Source organism: Eimeria acervulina, genomic scaffold (assembly GCF_000499425.1).
Source record: "Eimeria acervulina Houghton genomic scaffold, Eah_scaff28, whole genome shotgun sequence".
NCBI classification, from domain to species: Eukaryota; Apicomplexa; class Conoidasida; order Eucoccidiorida; family Eimeriidae; genus Eimeria; species Eimeria acervulina.
Genome location: NW_013548002.1, coordinates 77,978 through 91,976, shown reverse-complemented (window position 1 = coordinate 91,976; position 13,999 = coordinate 77,978). Strand labels below are relative to the sequence as shown.

Here is a 13,999-nt window from a genome sequence, read left to right as displayed (position 1 = left end):
TGAGTGAATGACCGTAGAGTCGTGTGTTTTAAAGGCTTACGAGACCGAGCATTACGTGGGGGAAGGCTTTCCTCTGGGCTACTGGGCTCGCGCCTTGAATCATGTCTCCTGCTGCATGCTACCGCAGGAGGGCTCAAGTTTCAGCTTTGCTGGGTTGTTCGCAGCCTGCCCTTCTTTGCTTCGCTCCAGTTGAAGCATAACGGAGAAATCTCTTGATTTCGTTCGTCCGGCAGCACCCGCGTGCCCCAGCCCTTCGACTCTAGGCTACACTCAAGTCTATTCGTTTGGGGGGTTACACTCCACGGGGTTGTGTAGTAGAAGCCGTTTTCCCGTGTCCTTTGTTTAAAGGCCATATATCCGAGTCTTTAGCAGAAACAGGCCTCTCCACACCTTAGGAGGTGGCAGCCTACGCGAGGCCGTGTGATTCTTTACAAGTGCCGGCGGCTTAGACGCTAGTACTTGCATAGCAGCGTCTACCCTGTGGCGTACGTCAGCGGAAAGCTTTGCAAAGAGGCCCATAGGCCGGTTGGGAGTGACAAGGACTACTGTTTGTGCAGCGCGCCGTAGTTGGATGAGACCTTCCTCGTGACCTGGCCTCCATTGTGGTTTACTCTCACCATGGGTTATGATCGCGGCTCTGAGCCACGAAGGAGCCTTTCGGGAGGCAGGTCTAGGAATTACGTACCCCGGCACAGCTCTCGTACAAACTACAGAAGCCCAGATCGGCCATACCGGGGCGCAGACTATTCACGACGAGCCTATCGTAATCGCAGCCCCGACTACGGTGACAAGTACCGGCGCAGAAGCCCATCTGGAGCCCGCTATGGGCGGGAACAACGTCCGTACAAAGGTGGTCGCAACGCACCTTATCGGCAGAGCAGAAGCCGCTCTCCGCTGTCACGTCGCAGCAGGAGCGCGGAGTCCGTTCACAGAAGCGAGAGGTGTACGCGGAACGATGTGCCATCCGCAAGATTTGGCAGCAGAGCTTCTTACCTGCGAACGAGAGGGGCAAATAGGGTGCCGTCTCGCAGCTCATCCCGCGCTTATGGACGCAAGAGTCCTTTACGCGGGGAACAGGCGGGCCGGCACGATGGCTGCCACCGGTCAGTGTCTCGAGACAGGTACCGGGACAGGCGCGATGAGCGGAGCAGAAATTTCGTCTCTCCCGGGACGGACTTCCCGTCCCGAAAAGGGCGTGCACTGGACCAGTATGATCCCCTTCCTAACAGAAGTGACGTACGGCGAACCGATAAGTACGCTGCAATGCATCGCTCAGAAGGCCGAAGCGTGTCACAGCACAACAGAAGCCGTCGGCCTTCACCAAGGATCTCGCGAGGGCGCAAGACACCATCTCCAAGTCACCGCTCACGATCGCAAGGACGAACTGCAAAGTGGTCAAGGAGTGCTAGCAGGTCAGGCAGTTGGGCCAGAAGAAGACATGGGACAACCGCCAGCCGGCGCTCACCCAATGCAAGCAGGTCTAGCCGAAGGTCCGGAAGTGGAGGAAGAGGGGCAGAAGCTGCCAATACAAGTCGACACTCGCAAGTGTCTGAGGGAAGCTTTACCCGAAGATCACCAGTTGGGTCTACAAGGAGGGGTGGCGAAACTTCGACTCGTCAGTCGCCGAACCACGACAAAGGCGCACGCCGATTGTCCCGTGGGGACTCCAGAATGAGGATAGATGGGACTATGAGGCGCTCTTCGCATTCAGAAGATCGGTCACATCGAGCGTCGCGGAGTGTATCGCGGGAGAGGCCTGCGGTGGAAACGAACAAGCACACTCAGGCTGAAGTTCATTCGCGGAGTCGGTCCCTGTGCCGATCCGCTGACTGCCCGACCCCAGACCTTGTTTCTTCTCGACCTTGTAAGGCTGACAGCAAAGAAACAAATTCAGATGGGCAATCTTTAGGCCATCAAGGAAAACGAACGCCCGAGCAGGAAGCCTCACCCGAGCGAGCACAAGATAATGTTGAAGGGGAAAGGTGCGGTGACGAAAGGCCAGTAGAAGCCCCTTGTCGTAGGAGCGAGGTTTGTTCGGGTGCCAGACAGTCTTTATCTGTTTCACGCTCCCCGCCAGCTGGAATGAGGGTCCGGGACCCTGAACGGGACGAGGAGAAAGAACATGGACTTAGCTGTCCGGAGACACCCTCCGTAGCTGGGCAACCTGGTGCAGAAAAGAACAGGCACTTGCCTGAGACAAGCGCGGCTTCCAGGGGTACCAGATTATGTGTTCAAAAGCTTGGCTCACAGGAAGAAGGGCCGATTCAAGAACAAGGCGAAATGCCAGCCAAAGTAGAAGACCAGCCTCCTGCGTCTATAGCCCAGAGTAGTCGCTCCTCACCAGCGCAGAGGCATAATGAGAGGCTGCAGTCCGAAGGACCCGGGCATGATGCTGATGCTCAGTGCGATGGACGGCCAGCAGAAACTTCCGGCGCAAGAAACATTGCAGCTAGCTCGGCAGGTTGTGCTACGACGATAGATGAACCGGAGGGCTCCCGTGCAGGGTTAGCTTCAGAGGAAAGTAGGCGCAACGCAGAAGTTGACAGAACAGTTGTACAACGCAGAATTGTCGCTACGGAGCCGTTCCCACCCGTAGACACTGCGGAAGTGTATAGAGCGTATCCAGAACATTCTTCAAGAGGATACTCAAGGGCCCAACGCTTTCCGCGGGAGAGGGGCGACCGCTTTCTTCCGGGGATGAATAGACATCAGACTGTCAGTCCCAATGCATGGTACCGACAGGACAGGGATGAGCGCCCTGATTTCCCTCAGCCTATGTATCCCGTTAATACCGGAAGATCTGTGCGGCTAGTAGCCCGACGTGGTGATAGGAATCCATTGATTACTGCGCAACAACGTATGAGGCATGCAACTCCAAATGAGTCCCAGCATGTACTGCTCCACAACGGGATCTACCAGCAGGTGGCACAACCTAACCAACGGCAGCTTAGGAGGACACCAATTCACGTTCAGCCGGCTGCAGGACGGAGCCGGAAAATGGTAAGATATTTTTGTTGCTGACCGAATGCATTTGCCTTGGCGCAAGTTCTCTGCGTTTTTATGGCCGTAGTGTAGAATGTGTGATTTCCGGGCAGGCTGGGATCATAGGGCGAGGCCTACAGGAAAGAAAAAACGCGGCAGGTATGTGTTACGCTTTCTGGTGGGTTTGGGGCGTGTTTGAACTGCGTTCGCTTCCTGACACTCTCAGTAGCCACTGCGTGAATGTGCGCAGCTTCCAGCAATGCGGATGGAAAATGGAGCCACGATTTGTTTGAACAGTTGTCCAGCGAGCCCGAGCGGAAACGGCGAAGGTTTAATTTATATGTAAGCGCGCTTATTTACTCTCTATATGCCATTACTGGGTGCATTCAGATTCCTAAACTAAACACTACGGAGCAACTGCCTGCGTTGTGAATTACACTCAGGGAGAAACACTCGAGAGAGTAGACGATTGAATGGACAACGTGTCCGCAATGTGCTTAAGATGGCACTCATCGCAACTTCACACATGCAGACTGTTCGGAATACGTTTAAAAGAGGGATAGCGCGAATGCAGCAGCGCTGGCTGCAACAAGGCACGACGCTGACACCGATGGCGCAGATGATGGATACCCCTTGATGAGCGGTCCGGAGCCTGCATTGTCCATTGATTTTGGAGATGCGGTACGGCAAAAATTGTCATGTCAGACATACCTTCGTGGTTTGCCCTAAAGCATTGGGTGCAAGGCCACACATTACATTTTTGTTCACTGCAGATGATCGCGGTATACTTACCGCATGAATCCAACCATCTGAAGGCACGAATTCAATTATTGAACAATTCTTGTTCTTAGCTACGAATTGTCCTTACCATGTGATCGCGGTCGAAAATACTGTAGTATTTCCTGATGAAGGAATTTCCGAGCACGAACAGGGGGCCTCGAGGTGCTGGCACGTCCTGAAAGGATGTTTAAACCAGCTACCACGAAGCTGCAAGTATGTGATATGAGCTCACCATAGCCATGAATCCAGCTGCGCAGTTGTTAGGGTTTCCTCTCTGTGTGGTGATTTGGTGCAAGTGATTGCGGGATGCCGACCCAGTGACGCTTACCGCATCAAGCTCTTCCACTACATAGTCCCTGGGTTCGAGGCTGAAGTTTACAAGCCTTCCATATATGTCTTTTAGGACAAATGTGAGCTGAAGGCAAAATTTAGTTTTTGGAATGTGTAGGCAATGGAAGTGCTAGCCTACAGTTGGCAGGGTTCCAAGATTGGAGCAATTCTCAGCAACGTTGAGTGCTTTGATGAGGGGATTGATGACAGATGATGGTCCCGTTATCTGCACTAATATTAAGCGAATGTCTTGTGTAATGTTATTTGAAACCCCTTACCAAACTGGATCCAGTGTCCACGGCTGCGCGGCATCCGCGTTTTTCACATACGCCAAAGGATTTTCCGTTTATTTTCATTCCATGTAGGCCAATTTCCCTGTGATGGCACTGCTGTCAGTACGTTTACATGAATTTGGCATTAAGTGCGTGCACACCAGTAGTCTGAAGGAAGCAGCATAATGAAAATGAAGTTGGGAGAAGGACGAGAATGGGCGGCATACCTAGAGAGATGACGGGGAACCACTTAGGTGTGTGCCCAGCGAAAGTATATTTCGGGTCCGCTGCTCCAAACTAAGACAGAAATGCAGCTCTGTTTTGGATTCTTCACAGGAGACCTTTTACCGAAATCTCTCCGGGGCTGAGAATTTATTCCATTGCTCAGTATAAGTAGATTTACAGTTGTCTGTCGCAATCGTACCGGTTGATGTCTTCGCTCATATAGACGGAGAACACATTTCGATCCAGAACTTTCTGAACAAAACTGATGTTGAGCAAAGCGACTCTGTGTCTCGTCGCAGCAGTAACACACCTCCTTAACCATTTGATCAACAATGGGAAGTGCGCTTGATGGAAGTCCCTCTTCCCCAGACACATCCGGGAATCCCAAGCCGACCAGCCCGTCGAAAGGCAGGTCAGCGAATGGATGAGTTGATTCTGGAACAAGAAAGTGCAAGTTCGGTTTAAGCTCGGTCGTGAAGTATTGTAAACGCACCTTCGACTGCCAGGCCGATTGCCTGGTTGGGCACTTTGCTGAAGAGCAGAATGAAGGCGTTTCACTGCGAACGAAATGATTCTTCTTACATGCCGCCGATCTCCACGATGTCGCGACCCATTCGAAGAACGCATGCTCCAGTTCCGTACTGAAAAGGCCATTGAGAAGTATTTCTTGAAGTCTAGAAGTGTGTAAGACGCACTTGAATGAATGCGACTGCTGGGTCTCCAGTCAGCGACCGTATGGGAGAAAATGTGCTAGAATACTTTGGGTCGAATTTCTCATGGGGGGCGCATCCTCCTCTGCAAATGCGGATGAAGGAACGCTCGATGTTAAAGATATGTAAAGACGGCTTACTTCTCGCATTCCGCTGCAGGAACCCACAGATTTGAGGAACCAGTGTCAAAAACCTGAAATTTAAGGCAATCTATAACCTGGGGATTCGTTTGCCATTGAACTGATACCTTACAACTACGAATCTTCTGCCGGGAGTTCCGATCTTTATTTCGCCAAAATACTGGCTGTTGTGGTAATTGAGCAGCTTTTGCCGGGCCATCGTTCCAGAGGAACCAACGCTTCCCATTGTGGTGTGATGGTCGATCAGCTGTGAAACCAGCTCGCCAAGGCCAGTGAACTTGTATCTGTTGTCTAGCTTGATCGTCATGGGGGGTTCGCGTAAAAGATTTGTGTGAAGATCTGCCGTCTTCAGCATTACATCTTCCGGTTCTTCCAACGTTTCACTCAGAAACCGATGTCTTGCATCGGTTGGAGCGAAAGAACTGCAGCCAGCTAGGCCGGCCACGACCAGAAGGGAACGCATTGTACCTGGCTGTTCGTGGGCTCAGTAATTTAAGGGAAGCCAAGGTAAGAAATTATGGCTAGCAGTCAAAATGAAAATGCTTTGGCAGATGACTGGCAGACTGACGGATCAGGTGTATGGACAGCCCGAAACGACCACCGCGAGTCCAGCAAGCAAGCGTGCCGCTCTGATTTCGTGAAAAATGCCTCCAGAAAAGTTGTTCCAGCTTTGCTCTTGCTATGCTATTTTGTGAAAGCCACCAGGGACTCGCCATAAATAGACCGCAGTCGACACAAGTGCTTAAAAAAGCAACGCAATGACCACAAACCGGACCATGAACAGCCTTCAGTAAAGCTTCGGTTCCTGGCAGCAATCCCATGACTTATGAGCAATTCCGCCGTAGTGCTCACCGTTTTCCGTCCTCATGCATGCTCTGCTTTGCAGCTGCGATAGCTGCGTCTCACTTTTTTCATGGAAAAGCTGTGCACCCCACCCTTAGAATTGTTAGACTCTATTTAATAGCAATATAAGCAATAGCCTGAGCCCTTTATTACAAAAGGAAGCTCCGCTTTTCCTGCCCAAGTGACCCTGACAGCTGCATCGACAGCCAGAGCTGGGTCACCATCGAGCATAAATGCCACACACGAGAACAGCCAAGAGATGCATAGTTCCCTATTTTGTATCTGAACAAATAAGATGATCAATGTCAAATTACACATCCCTGCAAGTGCAGTGGCCCCTGCAGCTGAATCAGCAATCAGATCGTTGGCCCTCCCAGGTCTTCACGATGACAACGAAGTGTTCGTCACAAAATCAAATGATACTAGTCCCCCAAGGAAAAAAACTACCCCTACAACCTGTGGGCCGCAGCCTGAAAATACAATGGTAGACCAATTTTTCGGAACTGCGAGTGCAAAAATAAAGGGGCAAGGATACTTCCGTCCAACCGCAATTGCCAGGCAGTTGTCAAATCAAAAGTCCCCTAAGGAGACGGCAGCTTCACATATCAGTGATTCAGAAACTCCTTGCAGAAGCAGCGACGGTGTCGCGCACATAAGTCTTCCACGGGGCATGCCCTGCCCCAGAACATGCGAGAGACCAACAGTCGTTGACGAACAGAAAGACTATTGGGTGGTAAAGAAGCCGCTTTGTCACTTACCGTGGAGCAAGGAGAGGACTGGCACCAGTATAGATGACGATGGTGGAGTAGCTTGCGCTGAATCACTTGCTAGCTTTCTCCAAAGCCAACATCCTGAGCAGCATTTTCCATTGCTTTCTTCTCGCCAGCACAACTTCGGGGTTATATTCCACCTTGATGATTCTTGGATTGGCCTCAACATTGTGGCAAAGTCCGAGGCCGCATATGCAAGTTTCCAGACGCTTTTAGAACTCCAGTTGATCCACAGCTACGTCGAATGCTTCGTCTTGGGGCCTCCCTTGCTGTCTGCCACTGAGCTCTATGGAACAACCGCTACGGGCAGCGCTAAACTTTGCGTCAAAGTTTTGCAAAGTACCGTGTGCCGCAGCGCAGGATGCGGCGAAATAGGACACTATAGTGTCAATAGCGCAGCCACTGCTTGCAGCACAGCAACTGTGGTATCCCACGCCATTTTCCGAATAAGCTTCCCGCCTATACTTCTCCCTGACGTCCTTTGGTGCAGTGGCATCGCAGTTGCCTCTAACCCATACGTCCGAACAGCATTGGATGGAGTAGGACAGCGTTGCGAAACTCTATGCTGTTTTGCCCTCACTCTCCCTCAAATTAAAATTGATATTCCTCGTGACGGCTTCGAACCGCAGCAACAGCTCGGAGGAAGTTGTCTTTCCACGGCTCATTGCGAGTATACGAAGAAACAGCATTTTCAAATCTTTTCGTCTGGTGGGAAGGTCGACGCACTCAATCTTCAATTACACTATTCCACCCGGTGAGAGTCCCAAGCAGGGCACGTGGATTAACTTAGCGCCGGCGTTCAGTGTGCTCCTTCAATAGCACAAAGTTTGTGCTATCCGTCACTATGCCAGAAACTAACAAAGCGGAAAGTTAACAAAGTAGTTGATGGCGATTTTAAGCCTGAAAGACGGTATACGAACTAGGCATATGCTCAAAACAGCAGACTATCTGACGTCAAGTTAAAGCTGTGCGGTCATCATTCGGCTTTTAGCGGAGTATTGGCGCTCCGCGTCCCGTTGAAAATGAGTAGCATATAGGCTGATAGTTATTTGGAAGTACGGTGCTCGCCTGCCTGCCTTCAGGCTATTAGTATGCGCCGGATTATTTACTCTCTCTCCATTCATATTCCACGAACTGTTCCCGAGAATGGTAGGTTGGCTCCAAAGCGCCAACAAAGGTAACAATTCAAACGCTCCAGTACAGCGCCCACGCTTTTCAGTCAGCGGAATTATCAACGGCTTTTACAAAATTCGTCAGCTGCTGGAGAATAGCAACTTGCCCATCGTCTTTACTAATATTTCGCGATGGCGTCAAAAAGTTGATCCCGTACATGCAGAAATTTTGTTTGGGCAAGCTGAGGGCAGACCCTGGTTAGACATGCCCTAGTGACTATTCTGTTCCGCCAGCGAGACATTCTTCCTCCACTTCTACCTTAAAACAAGCTTAATTGCCAGTTGTTCCAGTCTTGCCCATCCCAAATTGGCATTTGGTATTCTTTTGTTCATCTAAAGATATGCAATATTGCCTTCCTTGAACACTTGTTGCTAAGAATGGGTAGATTGTGCAAAAACGATTAACTGTTACAAAACGTTTTTTCCATGAAGTGGAAATGTAGGAGACGACTGGTCAGCAGTTAGTCAGCAATTGCAATGTGATTATTGAGCTCAAAGGTCCTCCAAGAGTTCAAATAATGACAGAAGGCTTGGGGGCAGCTCGCACACGGAGACATCTGGGAAGTAGCCATTAGCTTCCTGCACTTGCGAAACGAACTTGTCCTCGAGACTGAGAAGCTTCGTCGGGGCTTTGACGAGTTCCTCAGCTAAACGAACTTCGTTAATATAGCATGTAAGAGAAGGATGAGCGAATAGAATCTTACCGTTGTCACCATGGCGAAGGAGGGTTGTTTCTTGCGTTTTTGCCTCCCCAATGAGGGTGACTTCCTTCTCGGGTTCCAGATCGGCAACCAGCTTCACAACCTAAATTGCCCAGCTTATTAGTGTAAATCCTCTGCGGGAAAGTGTATTCGCTCACCATTCTCCTTGAAGGGTCAGAGAGCCTTGCGAAAGTGCGGAGAACTTGCTTGCGCGAGAAATCGTTGTCCAAGTACTTGACTTCCAGGTCTCTTTTGGTGAAGCAGTTTGAGTGGGAGAAAATCTCCTCAGCCGATTTCTTGAAGTCTTCGGAGAAGTTTGCCTCCATCTTAGTGAGCTTTGCATGGGCTGCCTCTTTCCAGCGAGCCATTTCAGCATCAGGCATGTTGGCAAGGTATTCTTTCGCCTTTGTCAATTCTTCGTCAATCATCTTCACAACTTCATCAGGATGTGTCTTCGCGCCCTCGACAAAACACTGAAGGAGAGCTGTTGAGGCAGCTTGGGACTCCTTTGCTCCAGCAATATATCCCAACTGAGCTTCCGTGCGAAGTGAGTCATATATGCGGCGGTTGAGGAACTGAGTTAGAACGGCGAGGTTCACACGATCCTCAATTGAGGGAATACCCAGCTGGAACTGGACCAAGCTGGCATGGTCTTTATCGCCCTTGATGGGGTTCGCCAGGGTTGCCTCAATGGTCTGTTTCTGTTCCATCGCAAGAGACGCCACGGCATCGTCATGAGCAATAGGGGTGAATCCCGCCTGTTCCAGAAAGTCTTCAACCATGGCTAAGGATTGGTCGCGGTCAATGTTTCCCATGACAAATGCGTCGACGTGGATCTGGACACAAAAGTAATGGAAACGATAGGGAAGAGGAAGGATTTATTATTTTACTGACATTCTTTAGCTCGCTGAGCTTGGCGATTGAATCCTCGTAGTTGGATTGTTGAAGCGCGTTGAGCACGTCCTTCCGACTAAACGCGTCATTTCGCGTTAAAATTGCTGCAGCTTCGAGAGCGTGTTCAAATGCCATGCTGGTTGCTGGGTCAGCGAGTAGCTTGATCTGTTTTTCCTTTATCCTGAAATCGCCATGTTAACCTCGTGAACTTCCCATATGATGTCGCTGCTTCGCCTTACCTTTCAAACCGCTCAGGTTCCACCATTGAAGGATCGCTCAGAAGACTCGCCACGTGCGCCATGACCTTGCCTAGCTGCGCTTGCGTATAGCCTTCGAAGGTCATGTGGAATCCAGTCCCTTTGAATGCCAGACTGTGGGTGATGCCGCAATTCTGGAAATCCACTGTCTCCTCTTGTAGATGCTCTGCAATGGCAGCAAGTGCTAGGGACCCTTGAGTTCGAGACAGCACATCTGCCTTTTCTTTTGAAATGCTTCCGTTTAGCTGGACAGCGATCCTGGGCAGGGCAAATGCACCTTGTCCCTGCCACCATACAGCAGTTCCTGCGTTGCCTCCTTGCTCACTAATGAGTTCTGGCTCTGTGAGGCCCAGAAGACCAGGGAGGATCTTTAACTCAGAGGCCTTGGGAATGTGCATCAGAGGAGGCGGCATGCGGAAAGCGTTTGGCGAGGCAGTTAAGACGGCCATTGCCACTGCGTGGTGCTGCGGCAGGTCGAGCACTCTGAATTGCACCCCGTAGTAAGGATCCGTTTCGAAGTTGTCCACTTTCGAAGTAAAATCAGGATCGGAGAAGGCAATTATCGCTTTCGATGGGGACATCGCTTGGAGGAGCTGATTCGTCAGGCGAGGGTCTGCATCAATCAACAACGAATCTCCAGCAACGACGTGGTAGGGCTCGTAAGTTAGGAGATTGTGTGCAAGACGCGCTGCTTCGTCCATAATGGATGAGCTGGGTTGTGTTGTGTGGAAGTCGATGTGCGACTGTTGGGCCATAGTAGAAACTAAGTCATGGCCAACACCGTGGTCTCTCAGGAAGTTGATATATGAAAATATCTCCTGCAGTACAAGTCCACGATGGGCCGCGCCTTTCTGAGTCAGATCCACTGCGCCAGAATGCATTCATCTTGGCTGCAAGCCCTTGTTCAAATGTTCTTACCCTTTATGCCAAGCAGGGTGCTTATGGAATTCCTATCCACGGCAGGTGAGATTCCATCAGCAAGCCCAAGAAGCCGAAGGCGTTTTGCCAAAGATCCCTCTCCAGTGTACTCAAGCAGATAGGTCAGGACGCTGGTTGGCTGTTTTTTCTGAAAGGAGTGTTTGTTCCACTTGGCGGAACTCAATGCCAATTTGATCAACTTACATAAGATGTAAGCGTTGCTGGAAGGCCAAAGGCAACCCAGAGACTAGGCTGCGATGAGAAGCTTTGCAAGTGGATGAACTTTCCACTGTTGGTGTGGTCGAAGGGCTTGACAGTATCGAACATGGGTCCAGGGCACTGGACCATTCCAAGCCAGTCAGCGTGACCAGCGGATATGCCTATAAACACGATGGGTATGACTTCAGTACTCAAACGGAAAATGCCTTACCTTCAAGCTTTTCCCTTATCAGCGACTCTTGTTCATCAAGAGAACGCGGCGAAATAGTGACAGCAACCTGATGTATGAGCGAATCTTGCCCACCCGCAAATAGAAAATGAACAACGCTATTCTCACCATGTTTGACCCGCAGTAGTACTTGCTGTGGAAGTCCCGTAGGCGATCAACCAGGTCGATCCCGTTGGCTTTTGGGTAGGTACTCAGGGTTTCCGCGTTACCAGTAGCAAATCGAGACATTGGTCCTTTTGCCAGAGATCGGATCGTGTACCACGCTCTCTCGTCGTCGTTCGGGATGTTTTTCTGGTGCTCCGCGTCAATCGCGTTAACCTCTTTTTCTTCATACTGGCGGTTGAAGAGTGGAGATTTAAAGAACTCTGCAAAACGGTCTAAGGCTTCTTCGAAGGCACTGTCCGTGACCTTGTTGAAAAAGACCGTTTTTTCCTCGTCAGTGTAAGCATTGTTTGCCCCTCCGTTCTGTGTCAGGAAGCTGTCGTAGCTCTCCGGCTCCGGATATTTTGATGTCCCAAGGAACAACATATGCTCCAGGAAGTGGGCCAGACCAGGTACATCTTCAGGATCGTACAAGCTGCCAGTATTCGCTGCCACTGCAAAGCCTGCCTCATTAGATCGCGGGTGATGCACAGCTATAGCGTGCATGCCATTGCTAAGCTGGTAGTGGCGGAAATCTCGGTAATCGGCCTCTGGCTTAAGAATGTCGCTGGCCAGGGCGCCAATCGCAGAGAGTCCAACGCAAAGACCAACACTTGCCACGTTCCTCATCTTGGCAGGAAGAACGGAGCTGAAGAAGGGAAATATTGTACAATCGAGTCCAGGGTGGTGAACTCTGGAAAACTCTGGCGCACCCTGTGGCAAGTGACTGTTAGTCATTGCATGAACTGTATGTACACCACAGACGAACCCGAGGCTCTCCTGGGCTAGGTGTCTGAATCACAGCTTTCGCTGTACGCGTACTTACGCTAACCCATTGAAGCACCTAAGAGAAAGCTACGGACATTCATGTGCTCCATGAGAACAAAGGATCCTTAATTTCGCAAAATCTAATTTGTGCGCTCCTTTTGGTCCAAGACTGCGCTGTTTACATGTACAAAGCAGCCCAAGTAATCGGTTAACACATTCAGAGCGCGATCCTTCGTCACAGCGCCACAAGATGTGGAACAATGTCTTTAGAAGCAAAATGCATTCCATTAGCTATGCCTAGTAAAATGGTTTTAATTTAGCTATTTGTTTCTTTGCACGTGAATTCCGCAACAACCGTCTTTGCACGTGCTGTGCTGCACACTAGCATGGTATGTGCGCAGCGCCGCCGTGTGATGAAAAACCCGCTTGGGCTCCCAAGAGTGTAGCACAATGGCAACTCATGTTATTAGCTTAACTAATGTTGGAGCTGAAATTTGATATTATTGTCTTCTTGCGTATGAGGAGGTCGCATGCCAACGTAAGGTCCCATTAGACCCCTCGGCAGCGCATCAGCGTGACCAGAATGCTCGTTGAATGACTGGAATACCCGCCTACCTCCTCTAACCAACGAGGGAACAGGGGCATGAATATCAAGCAAAAAGCAAGGTGGACGGTCTGGCGTGGGCTCGAACATGGCAACTGGTGATAGAGAATATCTCTCTTTGGTGAGCAATAGTTACTACGGAGGTTCCCATTGCTGGTGCCCGCAGAGAGAGAAAACTTTCGCCAGTTTGAAAGGCATGTGCACATTTCTTGCAGAAAGTTATGCGGCTCTCGCAGCCGTCGTGGAGTTCTAATCCATGGCCGTTGGTCTCTGTGCGGGACTTAGCACGTGAAGACACCGACGGCGCTTTAGTTAGGGCAGAGGAGACAGTCAACGAGAAGTGGTTGTCAAGCGCACACGCTCTTCTCCTGCCCGTAACACAGGGGTGAGGCATTGACACAGTGACTATCTGCGAGCTGCCATACTTAGCGAAAAACACTCAGAGCGTCCGAAACGGAAGCCGTTTCCATGTGTGTGATTCTGTGTCCGAAAACCAGGCGAGTGTTCAGTGGAGAGACATTTTCGGCCTATCTCAATATTGCAAATGCATCGACTATTCAGGCAAACAACGTTAAGTTGCAAGTTCGTCTTACGCCGACTTTGGCCTACTCCCATGTGTAGTTAACATGAGAAGCAACATGTTGCGCTAACGGTGTTCCTTTGGACAGGTCGAATTCTTCCTCGGGAGTTCTCGGCATTTACTGTTCGACAATTCGGAGGATCCTGTCCGAAGCTTAAATCCTGAAGATTCCTTCGACTGTACAATCCAGCACCACATCGAGGAGTCGGGAACGTGCATGTAAGTTATTCCATCATCATCTAGAAGTCCCTTGGCAACGCCTGATGATTGTCGCACCTTTGAATGTGTGGGGTTTGCACGTGGGCGCGACCTAGGCTCGTCTGTTCCATCTCCCACTACATCGCTTCATCTGCGGAGCCCAAGTCGTTCAAGAAATCGTTCAGATTTACCGCTCAGAGTCCATTCAAGGTTGCGCACCGCATTACGCACCTGCAAGTACGATTATTCGAAATAGGCAAATTTAT

General features: G+C 50.4%; 3 protein-coding genes across 3 annotated transcripts; 1 reads left to right on the top strand and 2 right to left on the bottom strand.

Moving 5' to 3' along the window:
- Nucleotides 1–625: 625 nt before the first annotated feature.
- On the top strand, nt 626–3,619 carry EAH_00006500 (hypothetical protein, conserved; the record flags this gene model as incomplete). Its single annotated transcript, XM_013392510.1, has 4 exons — nt 626–1,615; nt 1,870–3,000; nt 3,096–3,141; nt 3,426–3,619. 4 exons carry the CDS (start codon nt 626–628, stop codon nt 3,617–3,619), a joined length of 2,361 nt encoding a protein of 786 aa, XP_013247964.1.
- Nucleotides 3,620–3,770: 151 nt separating this feature from the next.
- EAH_00006490 (eukaryotic aspartyl protease, putative) lies at nt 3,771–5,902 on the bottom strand (the record flags this gene model as incomplete). Its single annotated transcript, XM_013392509.1, has 10 exons — nt 3,771–3,791; nt 3,851–3,937; nt 4,091–4,177; nt 4,232–4,318; nt 4,900–5,024; nt 5,083–5,120; nt 5,172–5,230; nt 5,285–5,384; nt 5,440–5,492; nt 5,552–5,902. 10 exons carry the CDS (start codon nt 5,900–5,902, stop codon nt 3,771–3,773), a joined length of 1,008 nt encoding a protein of 335 aa, XP_013247963.1.
- A 2,814-nt stretch (nt 5,903–8,716) lies between these two features.
- Nucleotides 8,717–12,213, bottom strand: EAH_00006480 (insulysin, putative; the record flags this gene model as incomplete). The annotated part of the gene is made up of 8 exons (XM_013392508.1): nt 8,717–9,028; nt 9,084–9,761; nt 9,820–10,000; nt 10,059–10,941; nt 10,995–11,142; nt 11,199–11,374; nt 11,425–11,491; nt 11,551–12,213. 8 exons carry the CDS (start codon nt 12,211–12,213, stop codon nt 8,717–8,719), a joined length of 3,108 nt encoding a protein of 1,035 aa, XP_013247962.1.
- Nucleotides 12,214–13,999: the final 1,786 nt, after the last annotated feature.